The sequence below is a fragment of the Meles meles genome, chromosome 4 (genome assembly GCF_922984935.1).
Source record: "Meles meles chromosome 4, mMelMel3.1 paternal haplotype, whole genome shotgun sequence".
Taxonomy (NCBI): domain Eukaryota; kingdom Metazoa; phylum Chordata; class Mammalia; order Carnivora; family Mustelidae; genus Meles; species Meles meles.
In genome coordinates, this window is record NC_060069.1 from 146492830 (window position 1) to 146508878 (window position 16049).

General features: G+C 40.1%; 1 protein-coding gene across 1 annotated transcript in view; it reads right to left on the reverse strand.

Annotated features, from left to right (window-relative positions):
* The window catches only part of LOC123940094 (amyloid beta precursor protein), a 276335-nt gene that overhangs the window by 185235 nt on the left and 75051 nt on the right, over positions 1–16049 (reverse strand). The window contains 1 exon segment of the mRNA XM_046002443.1: positions 13283–13412. Coding sequence (XP_045858399.1) covers positions 13283–13412 — 130 coding nt within the window.

Sequence of the window (16049 nt, forward strand, 5' to 3'; positions counted from 1 at the left end):
AAATAAATAAAATCTTAAAAAAAAAAAAAGGTTTTGGGGTGAAGTAACTAATGTGAGGGCCCAGGGGTCTCCAATGAATAGGGAAATATGAGGAGGCAAATGATCAATGACATACAAAATGAAGGAAGGGTCTATTATCAAAGCCACTTATAAAGTCAAAGATTGTAGACAACATAGTTGAAAAAAAATCTACTGAAGAACATATGTGCATTGGTTCCCATGAATTTAGACTCAATTGAGAATTCTAAGGACTTAAAATGAGAAGTGGAAAAAGAGTAATAAGCTCAAGTTATTTAAATGGCACAGCTTCTTGGCACCCTGAACGTCCCTAGTGTATTAAATACACTTAGAAAATACAGACTATCATAGCCCCTGACTGACATCCTCAGGAAAACGAGAAGAGGGACCCAGATGACCCACCCACAGCAGTCTAGCAACTCAGAGCTGATGAAGACACGACACAGTAAAGAAGGGGGATCTTCAGTGACAGCCAAACATTTAGGGTACAGACACACACACAGCGTACACCATATTCTCAGCAAACTACTTAATACTGAAGGGTACGGTTTAGGGGAACGTCAGCTAGGAGACTCAGTCTTGAAAATGCATGTACCTAATCAATAAGCCAATAGGACGACCCCAAACTTTAATGTCTATAAAGATTTAAACCTCTCGAGGGGGAATACTTACATCTACACATGAAGCACCTGCAAAACACCATGTGCATCTCATCATTTACTAACCGCATTTAAACAGGACCATCATTAATGGCTAGCATTCAAAAATAGGATCCTCATTCTTAACGTACAACACGAGAATCTGAAAGAAGTTTCTAAACATCATCACCATTATAAATGATATTTAAGAAGTGGGTTTCTGGTAAAACAATCCTTTATCGCTGGAGTTAAAAGCCATGGATAATGAAACTATCTTGAACTAATCTAAATGGTATGCTTTCTCTCTCAACACAATGCCTCTGGCATACGCTGGCTTTAAACCAGACTCGTGGCGAACAGGTCAGACCCCATCTCCTAGAGATAAGCATTTAATGTACTTTTATCTGGATCCCCCCCAAAAAACTTGGTTTCTTCCTAATCAGAGATTCCTATGTTGGCTTTTTGGTTGTTTAATAAAACCTGCCTTTCCTCTGTCGATCAATACTGGGTAAAATATAGTAACAGACATTTACTGTAACCTCAAGAGATTCTTTTAGGCATGTGAAACTGACATTTTATTCCCTTTCCTCTCTTAGTGTTTGGGCTACTCCTTCTTTTACTTTTCCTTCCTTTTCACATTAGTCACATTAAACCCTCCGTTCATTCATTCTATATGCATCTACTAAGTACCTATTCTGTGCCATGATACCCTCAAAGCCCTGAGGGTATTTCAGTGAACGAAGGATAAGTCCCAACTGCTGCAGAGTTTACATTTCAGGCAAAAAAAAAAAAAAAAAAAAAAAGAAATAAAAATAAAAAAAATAAAATAAAAACCCCAAAACAAAACAAAACAAAAACCCACAATTTTTTGTGAATTATGGTCACTAAGGGAAAATATTTTTAGTCTTCAGCTCCACATACCTTTTATCCCCAGCAAAGCTCTGCAATTATTCTTTGCCCCATCAGGCCCTCAAACCCACTAGCTGCAAAACTTTCTCTCAACCTATTACCCTCCTATGGGTTTGCCAGTAAAATCTGAAAGATAATGAGGAGCTAGACTGCCAGGTTACTACAGTTTATGGAAATAATACTCCAGAGTAGAAACAGAGTTGTTGTTGTTGTTGTTTTCCTTACTCCAACTATATCTTTTTTAAAAAAGATTTTATTTATTTATTTGACAGAGAACACAAGTAGGCAGAGAGCAGGCAGAGAGAGAGAGAGGAGGAAGCAGGCTCCCCGCTGAGCAGAGAGCCCAATTTGGGGCTCAATCCCAGGACCCTGGGATCATGACCTGAGCCAAAGGCAGAGGCTTTAACCCACGGAGCCACCCAGGCACCCCCAACTGTATTACTTTTTAAAAGAACCGACAGAATAAAAGGATTTATCCTGATGCACAGAATGTACACTGTAAGAAGCACTAAGAAAATGGGTATAGCTCACGGGTGATTTTAGCACATCAACGATAGGCGCAAGATAGATAAAACCACACTGAATGTGAGCTATGTTTCTGGACACCACATAAAATAGTCAAATAAAGTTCATGTCCTCCCGAATAAAAAAAGGTGATTTCTGGGGCGCCTGGGTGGCTCAGTGGATTAAGCCACTGCCTTCAGCCTTGGGCTCAGGTCATGATCTCAGGGTCCTGGGATCAAGCCCCGCATCGGGCTCTCTGCTCCGCAGGGAGCCTGCTTCCTCCTCTCTCTCTGCCTGCCTCTCTGCCGACTTGTGATCTCTCTCTCTGTCAAATGAATAAATAAAATCTTTAAGAAAAGAAAAAAAAAAAAAAGGTGATTTCTGTACTGCTCCAAACTTAAATAATCAACCATCTTAGTTCTGTTCTAATTTTCCAAAATTATGCACCAATACTACCAACACAACTACTGTCCTTGGTACCCTCCCGTACATGTTTGCTAATTCATGTCTCTTCTTCATCTCTATGTACGCCTTAGGGTGCATACGATGCTTCCCTCTGGAGAAGCGTCTATCATACGCTCCAGCTCACTTATCGACCTCAAAGTTTAGACAGCCAAATAACAACACACCCCTCTAACAGTAAAATGACTTGCAACCTTTAATTTTAAAAGAAATTTTCTACATTAGAAAAATTGCCTGGGAGCCTTAAACTCACCTTCTTCCTGCCACAGAACTACCTGATAAATTTCTCCACAGCAGGAAGAGGTGATAAAAACCAATGACTGTCATCTCATTTACGGGTCACTTCTGCTACCTACTCTTACCCTCTCCCCACTGCAAAATTCTGTTCTGAAACAGCTGTTTTTCTTGATTTTTCCACTGCAGGTCTGTCTTCTCACTGTGACAGTGAAATTTTACACCTGAGCCCACCTCCTGGGCACTGATGATATATTTTTTTCTTTTTATGTTACAACTTTGTTACTTTTTACCTTTTGGGTTTTCTTTTTCTGAAGTTAACACTTGCCTCATTTTAAAATTTGCTTTATTTTCTGTGTGTCCTTCAGGCTTGCACCTCTTCCAAAGTCTCCAACAGTGCTCTGCAACCACTCTAAGGACAGGTAAGCCCGTCAGGTAATGCATCGGTGCCATTTTTGGCTGGAGACCTCCCCCTATCCCCCCACCTCCCACCCCCGCCCCAAGGACCCTCCTGTTCTCCTCCAGTCTGGGCTGGCTGCTCTCCTACTGCCAAACAGCTGTTGCCATGGGACGTCCCTTCACCACCAGGTTTCAAAGCTAAAGCCTGAGACTCACAGGAGTAAAGACGGGGGTTGGGATGGAAGAGACGGGGGTTGGGATGGAAGGAACAAGAGCCAATTAAGACTCCTAGGATAGATCTCCAGCATGAACTCAAATTTATCAAGGGATGTGCAGAACAGAGAATGTTTTATGAAGCCATTCAGATTAAGACAGCTTATTCCTAGACTCTACACTAAAACAAATACTGAGAGCTTTCTGGGTCAAGTACTAAAATTTTAAATATTTCATAAGATCTTTTGATACCGAAACTGAAGTACATCTTAAGTCAGGCCTTGGGTTCACTGTCATCTTTATGTCACTTCTTACATTCAGGATGCTTTGTGTGTGTGTGTGTGTGTAACTGTTAAAAAAGAGCAAACCAGGGGCGCCTGGGTGGCTCAGTGGGCTGAGCCTCTGCCTTCGGCTCAGGTCATGATCTCAGGGTTTTGGGATGGGGTCCTGCATCAGGCTCTCTGTTCAGCAGGAGCCTGCTTCCCTCACAACCCACACCCTGCCTTCTCTCTCTGCCTGCCTCTGCCTACTTGTGATCTTTGTCTGTCAAATAAATAAGAATCTTTAAAAAAAAAAAAAAAGAGCAACGTTTTTCCCTCAATACTTTTCAGTCAACCCTTTCATTGATTAAAACACCAAATTACTCATTAAAAAATGCACTGAAATACTTAAGAGAAATCAATTTAACTTCAGTTTTCTTGATATAATTAACTCTTCCCTTCACAATGAATAAACAGTTAAACTTAATGGGTACTATTTAGAGATATTACAAAAATAAGCTGTACCTAATGCACAGTATTAAAACTGAAAAACCTGGAAGTCCATAAAAAAGTACTTTTTAGTTCTTTTTCCTAGGGAAGAAATACAACAGAAATTTCCTATCAGTGGGGTGCCTGGGTGGCTCAGTTGGTTGAACAAGGACTCCTGATTTCCATTCAGGTCATGATCTCAGGGTTCTGGGTTCAAGCCTTGCTTTTGGCTGAGCGGGGAATCTGCTTGGGGATTCTCTCTTCTTCTCCCTCTGCCCCTCCCCCCACCCCCACTCTTATGCTCCCTCTCTAAAATAAATAAATAAGTCTTTAAAAAATTTCCTATTATTTATGATGGTATTAAGACTGTCTAACATGGTTTACATCACTTTTTAATTGTAACTCACTAATTAAAATATAATGAAAACTGGTGAGGGTCTAAGTTTATTCAGTGAGTTCCATTTTTTTTTTTTTTTTTTTTAAAGATTTTATTTATTTATTTGACAGAGAGAGATACAAGTAGGCAGAGAGGCAGGCAGAGAGAGTGAGAGGGAAGCAGGCTCCCTGCCGAGCAGAGAGCCCGATGCGGGACTCGATCCCAGGACCCCGAGATCATGACCTGAGCCGAAGGCAGCGGCTTAAACCACTGAGCCACCCAGGCGCCCCGAGTTCCATTTTTTATGCTGGGTTTACGCCACTTTCCTGTCCCAAGAACTGAAATCAGAGCTGTCCATACCACTCTAAATTTTTCCCTTACATTTGATATTTGTCTTCTTTTACAGTTATTCACATGGCACAGAACATGGAGCCCTAAGTCCCCCCAGATTTTGCACAAGTTTTGTTGTACACGAATCATCCTTTTTACTACAGCATTTTGGAAAGTTATTTACAGGCTAGAACAGTAAGCAAAATCAAGGCAGGACGGTCCCAAGTGTGTTCTTTATCTTGGGAAATACAATGATGAGAATTGAGTTCTAAAGATAAAAAGGGAAAGTCAGTGTCCTTTCTCTGCTAGAGAAAGTGACATTGTGGAAAGTGACCCAAGCCATACCACCTGAGAAAGGTGTTCATAAGTTACCAGAGTGAAAAGAGAATTTTTGGATAAAAGCCAATTTCTTTCTCGAGTCCTCACCATAATTACCCGTAATCATTTCCATCAGGAAGACAGAAAATTCCAGGACGAAAGGCCCAGCTTGAGGTTAGTTGGAAATATTATGGTTCTTCACACTAAATTCATGTTAAAACTACAAACTCATGATTTCCAAGACTGAATTACACAGAGGTAACTGTGTTACAGTGTCTGGTTGACAAGAAAAGTAAATGTTTCAAACCCTCAGATCTAGTAGGACAGTAGCAATTCCAAATAGAGGCAGAAACTAAAAAAACTCAAAATAACATATCCATTATATTCAGCTGATGTATTATTAAGTCAAAAGAACTTTTGTCTTTTTAAAATAAAGTAGGGGACAATGTGAGTTTGTGAAATTTAAACTACATGTAACTTTTTTACTTCTTGGAAGCTAGCATCCACCAGTCTCCCTATATGAAAAACAATTAGGGCGCCTGGGTGGCTCAGTTGGTTAAGTGACTGCTTTCAACTCAGGTCATGAACCCGGAGTCCCTGGATCTAGTCCTACATCGGGCTCCCAGCTCCATGGGGAGTCGGCTTCTCCCTCTGACCTTCTCCCCTCGCATGATCTCTCTCACTCTTTCTCTCAAATAAATAAATAAATCTTTTAAAATTTTAAAATAAAATCTTTTAAAAATCAATTTAAAAACAGTATCAAAAAGAAATTAAACACAGAATATGCTTTGTATGAGGTTAGCTGTTCACTATTAAAGATGACAGTAAATATTAAAATTAAAATTAAAATTTTTAATTTTCATATTCCAGTACCTCTTAGTGAGTCATAATGCACACAGACAACTAGCAGTCCAACTCAAGCAGCGCTGGTATTTTATATCAAGAAATGGCAAAACATGAATAACCAGAATAGCAGGATGTGCCTGAGTAACTATTCACCCTTCTTATGATTGAATTATTAGCTTAAAAAGAAATAATAACCTACTCTCAAAAATTCCAACCTTAGTTGCCAAAAACAATATATCATGGGTTTACACAAAATAGGTATATATTCAACAACAGCCTGAAAATAGTTGTTTAGATGTAAATTTAAAAATATCGTAATAGCATCCATTAAAAAAATGAATGAAATGAATCAATGAAAACAGCAATGCTTTTTAAAAACCACTACCTTTAATCATGATCAATTACTATTCTTCCCGAAACGGTGAACCATGCTCTACACATACTCGGTACAGTCCTACCTTCAGGATTTGTACTCATCCTTTGTCTAAATCCCAAAATTAAGATTTCTTCCATGCTTGTTCCAGTCCTTGAAATTTTGGCTCAAATGCTACTTCCTTCCTGCTAAGTCTTCTTTAAATTTCTCAGCTGAAATTCCCCATACCCTTTCCTAAACTATAACCTATAAAAGAGGAGGGACCACATTTAAACTATCTTCTTGGCCACATATGTACGTAGTGGATACTTACACAACGAATATATTAATTATACATTTTACTAGCCATTTTTATAGGATTTGTTTCTCTGTGAATAGTCCGTTGACTGTTTCTCAAGTCAGAATTTAGAGAAAATATTATTCTAAATAGTCCCTTTTATTACTAACAAATAATAGAAATCAGATTTTTAAACTTACTATCAATTTAAAAAGTAGCTTAATGGAGTATCTTTAAACTCAGAATCAGAAATAAGTATTTAAAAAAAATTTTTTTTTTAATATTTTATTTATTTGACAGACAGAGATCACAAGTAGGCAGAAAGGCAGGCAGAGAGAGAGAGAGAGAGAGAGAGGAGGAAGCAGGCTCCCCGTGGAGCAGAGAGCCCGATGCGGGACTCGATCCCAGGACCCTGAGATCATGACCTGAGCCGAAGGCAGAGGCTTAACCACTGAGCCACCCAGGCACCCCAGAAATAAGTATTAAAAATTTCTTTCATATCTTCATATATAATAGCATACATATATTTTACTAAAGTGACTACAAGATCAGCAAAACATTTAACCAAGAACTGATTACAAAAAGAAAACAAATGACTGCCACGTATTTATTTGACAGTAATGTGTAATGTAATTACATGTAATGAACATGTAATCTTCATCACAGCACATCACATGTAATGTTCATGACAGTACCATTTATTACAATCACCATCATGAAATAAAGGAAACAACGAAATCACCAAAAGTAAGGAACAGACACTCCACAGGGTAAAATGTTAGTTTAAAAACTGTTTTCCAAAATTATTTAATTTCATGAATACAGCAGTATAAAACTGTGAGGTGGAAAAAAGTTCACAAAACAAGTAACAAGAATAATGTAACTCTGAAAAATACTAAAAGCAGACTATATACAAAAAAAAAAAATACAGACTCAAAGCAAGTTGTTATTTCTTGGTCATGGTTACCTTTTTCTCAGCTTGGCACAATGAACATGCCATTTGTAATGAACATGGCTTTTGTAATCAGAGAAATTTAAGCACACAGTTATAATTCTTAGCATGTCCTACAAAGGAAAATTCCCATTAACCCTGCACTATTCATTTCTCAATGCATCACCAAGAATCACTGGAATTGTACCACTGCAAATAAACTGAGATTTCTTTTCTGTGCCTAGCATCTGGGGCCTGCATCAATGAATTTTGTGTTTTAATAAAGCAGTGACAGACAGAGCACCCCACAGGGCAAAGCAGGAGGTTTTAAAAAACTGTAATTTTTAAAATAATAACTAATGTAACTTAATGACTCTTAAATATTAGCTCCAGTTTAAAAAAAAAAAGACAAAATTAAAATGTTAACTACGTAAATCATTCATGGTGTCCTAGCTCTCATCCAGACAAAACACATGTTGTTAAAAGTTCCAGAAAGAAGACAGAACAGCAGGTACAATAATTAAAACAAGGAGATGAAAGTCAATTGGAGCTGGAGACAATGAAGAGCACTAATTGTTTCTTTCTAAAATTTGATTTATTTATAAAAAAAAAAAACAACCCAACATTTTCAGCGCAATCTGGAGCCAATATAATTAGCACCAGTGGGGAGCCGGCAGAAAAGGGAGGGAGATTTAACCACTGGTCCTGGTGGATGATCTGTCAGAAGGAAATAATTTCTATACATTCTCCTACTTAACCCAATGTCCTTCCCCACTCAGAAGCAATCTACAGGGAAAATGTAATTTCTTCCCATTCAACAATCTGCCTTGAACAAATGTAGCTCCCATACACAAATATGGAGGGAAAACAAACAAAAAACAAGATCAAAGCCTTAGTAATGATGAATGCTGCTTATACGTGGTCGAAGATAAGAATGGAGACATTCTCTTTTAATTTGGCAGCATGGTACTTTTTAAAACTAAAAAAATTTTCCCATAAGGAGTTACTACTATCATATAAAGCTTATAAAGTACAACCACGAGTAGATAAAATAACAATTATTCTGTGTGTTCTTTCAAGCCTTTGACTTCTTTTTCAATTATCACTACCTGTTGATAGATACGGCATTTTATGTGCTGATTTCACTGTCCATCTTTTCCCAATAAAAGTCATTTGTTTATTATAGAAATTAACAAACACGTAAATAAAATCAAAAGTGTAATCCCACTCTTTGTAAAGAAACACTGGTAAGATTTCTTTTCCATGCATATTTTCTTTTACATTATTGAGAATCAGACTCTATATACTGGCTTGGAAGTATGACACACTTGGAATGTTTGTGGTCCCATGCAAAAGACCACTTAAAAAGGAGCCTGTTATCTGTCCAGGAAGAGTGAGTGATTAGCCTTCCCTGATGAAGAAACGTCCAGGGATTCTGGCCATTCCTTAGGATAGCATGAAGGAGACAATCCTTAAAACCAGGACCAAGGATTCATATCCCTCTGGTGTGCAGAAGCTGGGCTCGTCGGGCACCATTCCCACAGTCCGTGTGTATATAACCCAGCACACGATCTCCCAGGGCTTCATAAGTAGTTGTAATGACGGATTGCAGAGGTCAATGAACAGGGAGGAGGTACAGGTGCTGACCGGGTTAGCGTGCCAGCACAGCCAGGCGTTTATAAGATCCCAGCGTCTGCAGTAGGAACGATACAAACGTTCTCCCACGCCCAGCCCCGTTCTTAAATTTAGGTGGAGTCTCGGGTAACATTCTTGGATAGTGTTCTGCTGTATGATATGTCTCAAGGGAAGTGTCACTCGGCATAAATCCAAAAAACTACTCTGGTACATTACCTGTCAGAATATCCAAATACAAACTTTTCATACCCACGAAGATTAAGATAGCTGTAGATAATTCACACAACAGGAGCCACCAAAAGACAAGGTATGACTGCCTTAAAACTTTACTAAAGCAATAAAATCCAAACTCGAGATGAATCAAATAACTTCAGTTTCTCACCTGACCATGTCTGAATAGTTTCCGGGTCATTACTACTTGTATGTTTGGAAAGCCTGAATATAAAATGAAATTGAGTGACATTTAAAGTAGCAATTCTCTAATTTCGAATTCTTTTGGAGTAAGCTATTAACCTACTTTTGCCCCCAGACATCAACAGCAATCTGTCTTAGGCTATGTGCCCTGCGCCCTGGACAGAACCAGGTGCAGAGCAGTGTTAGTTTCAGTGCTGGGTCTATTACACCGGGTAGAGTAGTCATTCCAGTGGAAAAGGGTTGAAGGCTTTGCAAAGAAAATACTCTCCTTGAGTAATGACAACGATGTGCTTAATTCCACATGAGATAATTAATGAAGCATTCATATGATGAAGAGCAATCTTATATTCGGGTTCTAGAAGCAACGATCAAAGACAAGGGGTGAAAAGAGAAAGCCAATTCACTCTCAAGGGAGATCAGCAACCCCGCAGAAGGAAGGTGTCAACAGCAACCTCATACACTTTCTCTATCCAGACAAGGAATGCAAGATGCTGCAGAGCAAGTATGCCCAAGACAAATACACGATCTGAAGAAAAACAACACAGTACACCACTGACCCTGCATCTGATAGAAAGGTCAAGAAGGGTGCATGCTAGGCATAACAGGCATTTTTCTCTCCTCAAGCTCTGTTTTGGGTTTTGATATGCTTAATGTTTAAGACAACTGTACTCTGTTTTCTAGGTAGCTCTTTTCTGAGAATTATCTTCAATAAAATCATGTCTTTCATCTAAAGGATAAGTTCGGATATAGCCAAACTTCTGAAGTTTGAAGGGTACTTATATTAATGCTAAACACTAATTCTTTGTTGAAGCAGCAAGTCATATGTAAGAATGCTGCTTATTACTACCATCAAGTGGAAAACATTATCATGTGGAGACTGAGTCACAACTGTCACCTTTATGAACACAACGTGGGTTATGACTTTTAAAAAAACTGTTATCGATTGCCTCCCATTCACAGCCTTTCTTTCCTTTATGATCTGATTTGGTAAATCAGCTGGTTATTAGCTCCAAAACAAGTTTTGTTGTGACCTTAACACTGGATTATGCATTGAAAGGTCCTGGACTTTGGTCCTATTTCTGCCACAAACACCCGTGCCAAGTAGACATTTAAGGTATCTCAGTATTTGTGCCTGTGAAGTGAGACCACTTAAGAGGAAACTCCATCCTTGGTGTATAACACACTTTATGACAATAAAACATTTTGACAGTTAATCACTGCATTATCATAAAATCTTTTGACTTCATATTTAGATCTGAAGACATTTCATACATCTTTTCTTCCTTTGGACAGTATTTTTTCCCTTGGAGTTTCAATTCACTCTTCCATGGGGCGGGGCATGGACGAAGGCCAGGAGAACAGTTAGGAAGGAGGAGACAATTAATTTAGGGTCACAGGAAATTTGAGGGGAAAGGAAATTTGCCACCACTAAGCCGTGCCATTGTGGTGAACTGCAATCATAATGTGGATTCTATTGTTTAGTCAATGCTGACATTTCTGAACAGTTATGAAGCAGGAAGATCTTAAGCAAAATGTAAAATCACATGTAGTTGTGAGTGACCTATCGGGTGTCATCAGCAATGAAGCTCATCTAAAGACCTACTACCAGGGCCCCTGGGTGGCTCAGTGGGTTAAGCTTCTGCCTTTGGCTCAGGTCATGATCTCAGGGTCCTGGGATCGAGCCCCACATCGGGCTCTCTGCTCAGCAGGGAGCCTGCTTCCCCCCCACCCTGCCTTCTGCTCTGCCTACTTGTGATCTCTCTCTCTCTCTCTCTCTGTCAAATAAATAAATAAAATCTTTAAAAGAAAGAAAGACTGACCTGCTACCTGGTTCCCAGTGAGCGTTATGTCCTAAACAAAATGTATCTGAAACATTTCACCGAATGGGTAAGAACCAAAAGAAACAGATCATTAACAAGACCTCACCTACCTAATTAACTGGTTCATAATCTACTTCCTAACGTACACTGAATTAGATGGTATCTTGGCCTAATAACTAAATTGGCTTAAAATACACAGTTCCGGGGCACCTGGGTGGCTCAGTGGGTTAAGGCCTCTGCTGTCAGCTCAGGTCATGATCCCAGGGTCCTGGGATCAAGTCCCACATTGGGCTTTCTGCTCAGCGGGGAGCCTGCTTGTGATCTCTGCCAAATGAATAAATAAAATCTTTAAAGAAAAAAAAAAAAGAAATACACAGTTCCTGGAGACAGCTGACCTCTATATTTAAACATTACTTATCTTCATCTTATTAAATCTTCAGTTTTTAACCAGTTAGACAGAAAAGGGTTAGAGGCCTTGTAAAGTATTTAAGAAAAAGGAAGAAGGAGAAACCATGGAACTCTTGAATTATCAAATGTTTAAGAATCTGGTTTTCCACACTCTCCTCATCCATTCCATTGTGGGTAGTAAAACTAGATGAAAACTTAATTCTAATGGCCAGTGTTTTCCATTAATGTCTTAAATTATGGACACGCATGAACAATAACCAGTACATATGCTATTACGGCATACACACTTAAACAAGTATTATACAGATCTCCAGAATCTTCAACATGAATCCTAAGTTTGCTGTTGGGACTTTTTTTTTTTTTTCCATTTTATTTATTTTTTCAGCGTAACAGTATTCATTGTTTTTGCACAACACCCAGTGCTCCATGCAAAACGTGCCCTCCCCATTACCCACCACCTGTTCCCCCAAGCTCCCACCCCTGACCCTTCAAAACCCTCAGGTTGTTTTCCAGAGTCCATAGTCTCTTATGGTTCGCCTCCCCTTCCAAATTTTTTTTTTTTAATAAACATATAATGTATTTTTATCCCCAGGGGTACAGTTCTGTGAATCGCCAGGTTTACACACTTCACAGCACTCATGCTGTTGGGACTTTTTAAAAAAGATCTCTGTATAGATCTCTACGCCTTATTTACAACCATGCAAGCTAGCAGACCAAATGCTGATTTCCACACTGCCTGGTTATATAAAAATATCAACTAGGAAGAGACTACTTACCAGGTCAGATTAAATATGGAGCGTGACAGTGTTTCCAAAGGAAAAAGTATGACATCCCACTAAACAGCTCAATTTTTCAAATCAAAAGCGGAAGTAAAATTTGAGGTTGGTAAGAGAAACACATATTTAAACCTTAGTGATCTAACTGCTTCCTCCAGTTTGATATAAGCAGAAAAGAATTCCCCAACTCTGCATCCAACTATTGCAAGAGCAGTAATCGGGTTGTTTCAAGAAAGAGATTCTGAAGAAATCAGCGGAATGGAGGAGCTCCACATTAGGTTCTCTCCTATATGAAGTCTGTGTTAGAAAACATACAAGGCTGTATTTCTCCAAGTCTAGAGAGCTGGTGTGCATGAGAATCACCTACGGGATTCGGTAAAATGAGGATTCCCCAGACTCTTTCATTTAGCCACTAAGGAACCGGTCTAAAACTCCATAGTTTTAATAAACATTTTAGGCAAATTCATTCTGAGGCAGGACGCCCAAGATACTGTTCGCGTGCTGTCAGAACACAGGATACCTTCAGAGTCCAAAATACAGTTCAGTCCAGAGTGGTGGAAAGAAAGGCCCTATCTGATCTAAGAGCGCATCCCTCTTCTCCATCCCCAAAGACCAGAGCAACCAGTGTGTGCCCCGCGGCCGGCCAGCTCACCTAAGCAGCGGTAGGGGATCACGATGTGGGCGTGGGTCTTGCACTGCTTGCGGCCCCTCTTGCACCAGTTCTGGATGGTCACTGGTTGGTTGGCTTCCACCACGTTGGTGATCTGCAGTTCAGGGTAGACCTGGGAGAGCACACAAAAAGGGGAAGGGTTATTAGTGACAGACCCCTCCTCAACCGCAGCTGTTGGTTCTCAGGCACCGCTCCCTCGCAGCTTTTGTGCTGCTCTAACTCCGATTAAGCTTAAGAAATTCCAAGGAAAGAAAACGATGCAGGTGACAAAAACCTAATCGCCCCATTCAAAATATTAAGCGATGTGACTTGGATTTTATTGTACCCAATCAGGCTTAAAATATTATTATTTTTTTTCCCCAGGGGGAGAGAAAATAGAAATGGGGAGGGGACCCTCTTATAAGTATAGGGTCATCTTAATGCAAAATTAAGTGGTGTGAGGATGATAGTCTGTAATGTCCTAAATAAATGTTACAGTAGATACCCCTGGGAATATTACCATTACTTAAATTTAACCCACCCCTATTTTACTAAGCAAACATTTTACATACAGGGTATGACATACAGCAGCTTTCTTTATAAAAATCTTCTCTTTGTTCAAAGTAATTTATATAAGTATCATTTGTTGGGGTGTCTGGGTGGCTCAGTCAGTTAAGCGTTTGCTTCAGCTCAGGTCATGATCTCAGGGTGCTGGGATCGAGCCTCATTATCGGGTTCCCTGCTCAGCGGGGAGCCTGCTTCTCTGCACTGCTTCTGCTGCTCCCCCCTGCTTGTTCTCCTCCTCTCTCAAATAAATAAATAAATAAAATGTTTTAAAAAAAATTCATCGAACAGTTATCATGGGTGTCATTTAGATAAAGAACTGCATTCATGAATCTCTTCCCTTGATAACTAACTATAGCTCTTTGCTTTGATTATGGATCTCATTAGGGCACAGTGCTTACTAAGTGCTTGGAATGAAATGTGAAACTGAATCAACATAAAATATATTTGTCCAATACCAAATTTATTAATAATAATGAGTAGGGATGTGAAAGAAAAAAATAAAAACATAAAAATGTCCTTCTAAACTACACTTTGCACTTCGCTAGGATTACTGTTGTGCCAAATGAAAACAATCAAGAGAGACAAGCCTAAGGGAAGTGAGGCTGTAAGCAAGGAAATGGTTAGAGTGATGGACTCTAAAATCTTAAGTGGGAATAGGAAGGTGGGATACATGGTTAAAGACTGTAGTTATCAACAAGTCCTGGTGTGGGCTACAGAATTTCGGCATAAAGGCACCAAAGAAAGTGAGGTGGTTACAAGTGGTACTTGGAGCGTCAGAGAGTTGAAATGCAAGATTTTAGAGGACTTACGTCATTGGCAATTTCAAGGAGCAGCATACGGCCAGGGGAGGGAACGGCTGATGAAGAACAATGATGGCAGCAAGATCACTGGCAGAAAGAATCATCAAGGAACCGGGAAACTGGCATCTTGGAAGGATCTTCAAGGCTGGCATTGTTTGGGTGACAGAAAGCCAAGAGCTACACCCTTCGAAGACGGAGGGGGAATGCCGCTGAGGTGGAGAGAGGTCTCCAGACTCCCAACAGACAGAAGAGCAAGCTCCCCTAGTTCAGGAGCCCGTACCTCACAGCTGGGGCTGGCAGTGTTATAGGGAGGAGGGGGAAGAATGGCTGGGAAGTGAAGACGGGGAGGAAGGAGGCACAATGCCAGCAGGACTGTTAGGAAAGAACTTCTACCAGTGGAGGCTTCGGGGGAAGCAATGCTTGTGAGGACAACCAGGTTTCTGAGCAAGAAAACAGCATCCGCAGCGTGGGCTATGGATAGGGAGAACGTCGCTTAGGATTGTCTGTAGCAATCAGAAGGCTTGCCACGATCCTGTCTTCACTTAAACTGTTGATATTTTATCCATTGTGGGTTGGGGGACGTTAATTCTGATTTTTAAAATACGGCATTAAAATATTATGTGATTCCGGAGTGTCTCATTCACCTCACCCAGCCCTGAGATACACCAGTTAAAAAAAAAAATAAAGCACTGAGAACAGACAAAACCTGGTCCGTCTGGACAGTGGATGATTCAATGCCAAGAAGAAATGAACCATTAAGCCATGAGGAGACCCGGAGGAACCTTAGATGCACACGACCAAGGGAAAGAGGCCAAGGTGAAGAGGCTCCATACTGTATGATTCCAGCTCTGACATTCTGGGAAAGGCAAAACCATGGACAGTGAAATGATCAGTGGGTACCAGGAGTTCGAGGGAGCGAGGGATGAACAGGAGGAGCACAGAGGATTTTTAGTGCCATGAAATTATTCTATGATACTATGATAGCGAATGTGGTCATTATACGTTTGTCCAAACCTGTAGCTTGTACAACACCAGGAGCTAACCCCTACTGGAAACTATGGATTCTGGGTGATTATGAGGTTAGTGTCAAATCATCATATGGAACAAGTATACCGCTGTGGCGGGGGTTGCTGATGTTGGGGGAGGCGGGACAGAGGAGGGAGTCAGTGGGGACAGGGGATATGTAAGAAATCCCTGTACCACTTCTTCGGTTTTGTTGTGAACTTAAAATTGAAAAACACTGTCTATTTTTTTATCAAGATTTTATGTATTTATTTGACAGGGAGTCAGAGTACAAGCAGGGGGAGCAGCAGAGGGAGAGGGAGAAATAGTCTCCCCGCTGAGCAGAGAGGCTGATGTGGGACTCCACCCCAGGATGCTGGGATCAGGACCTGAGCCAAAGG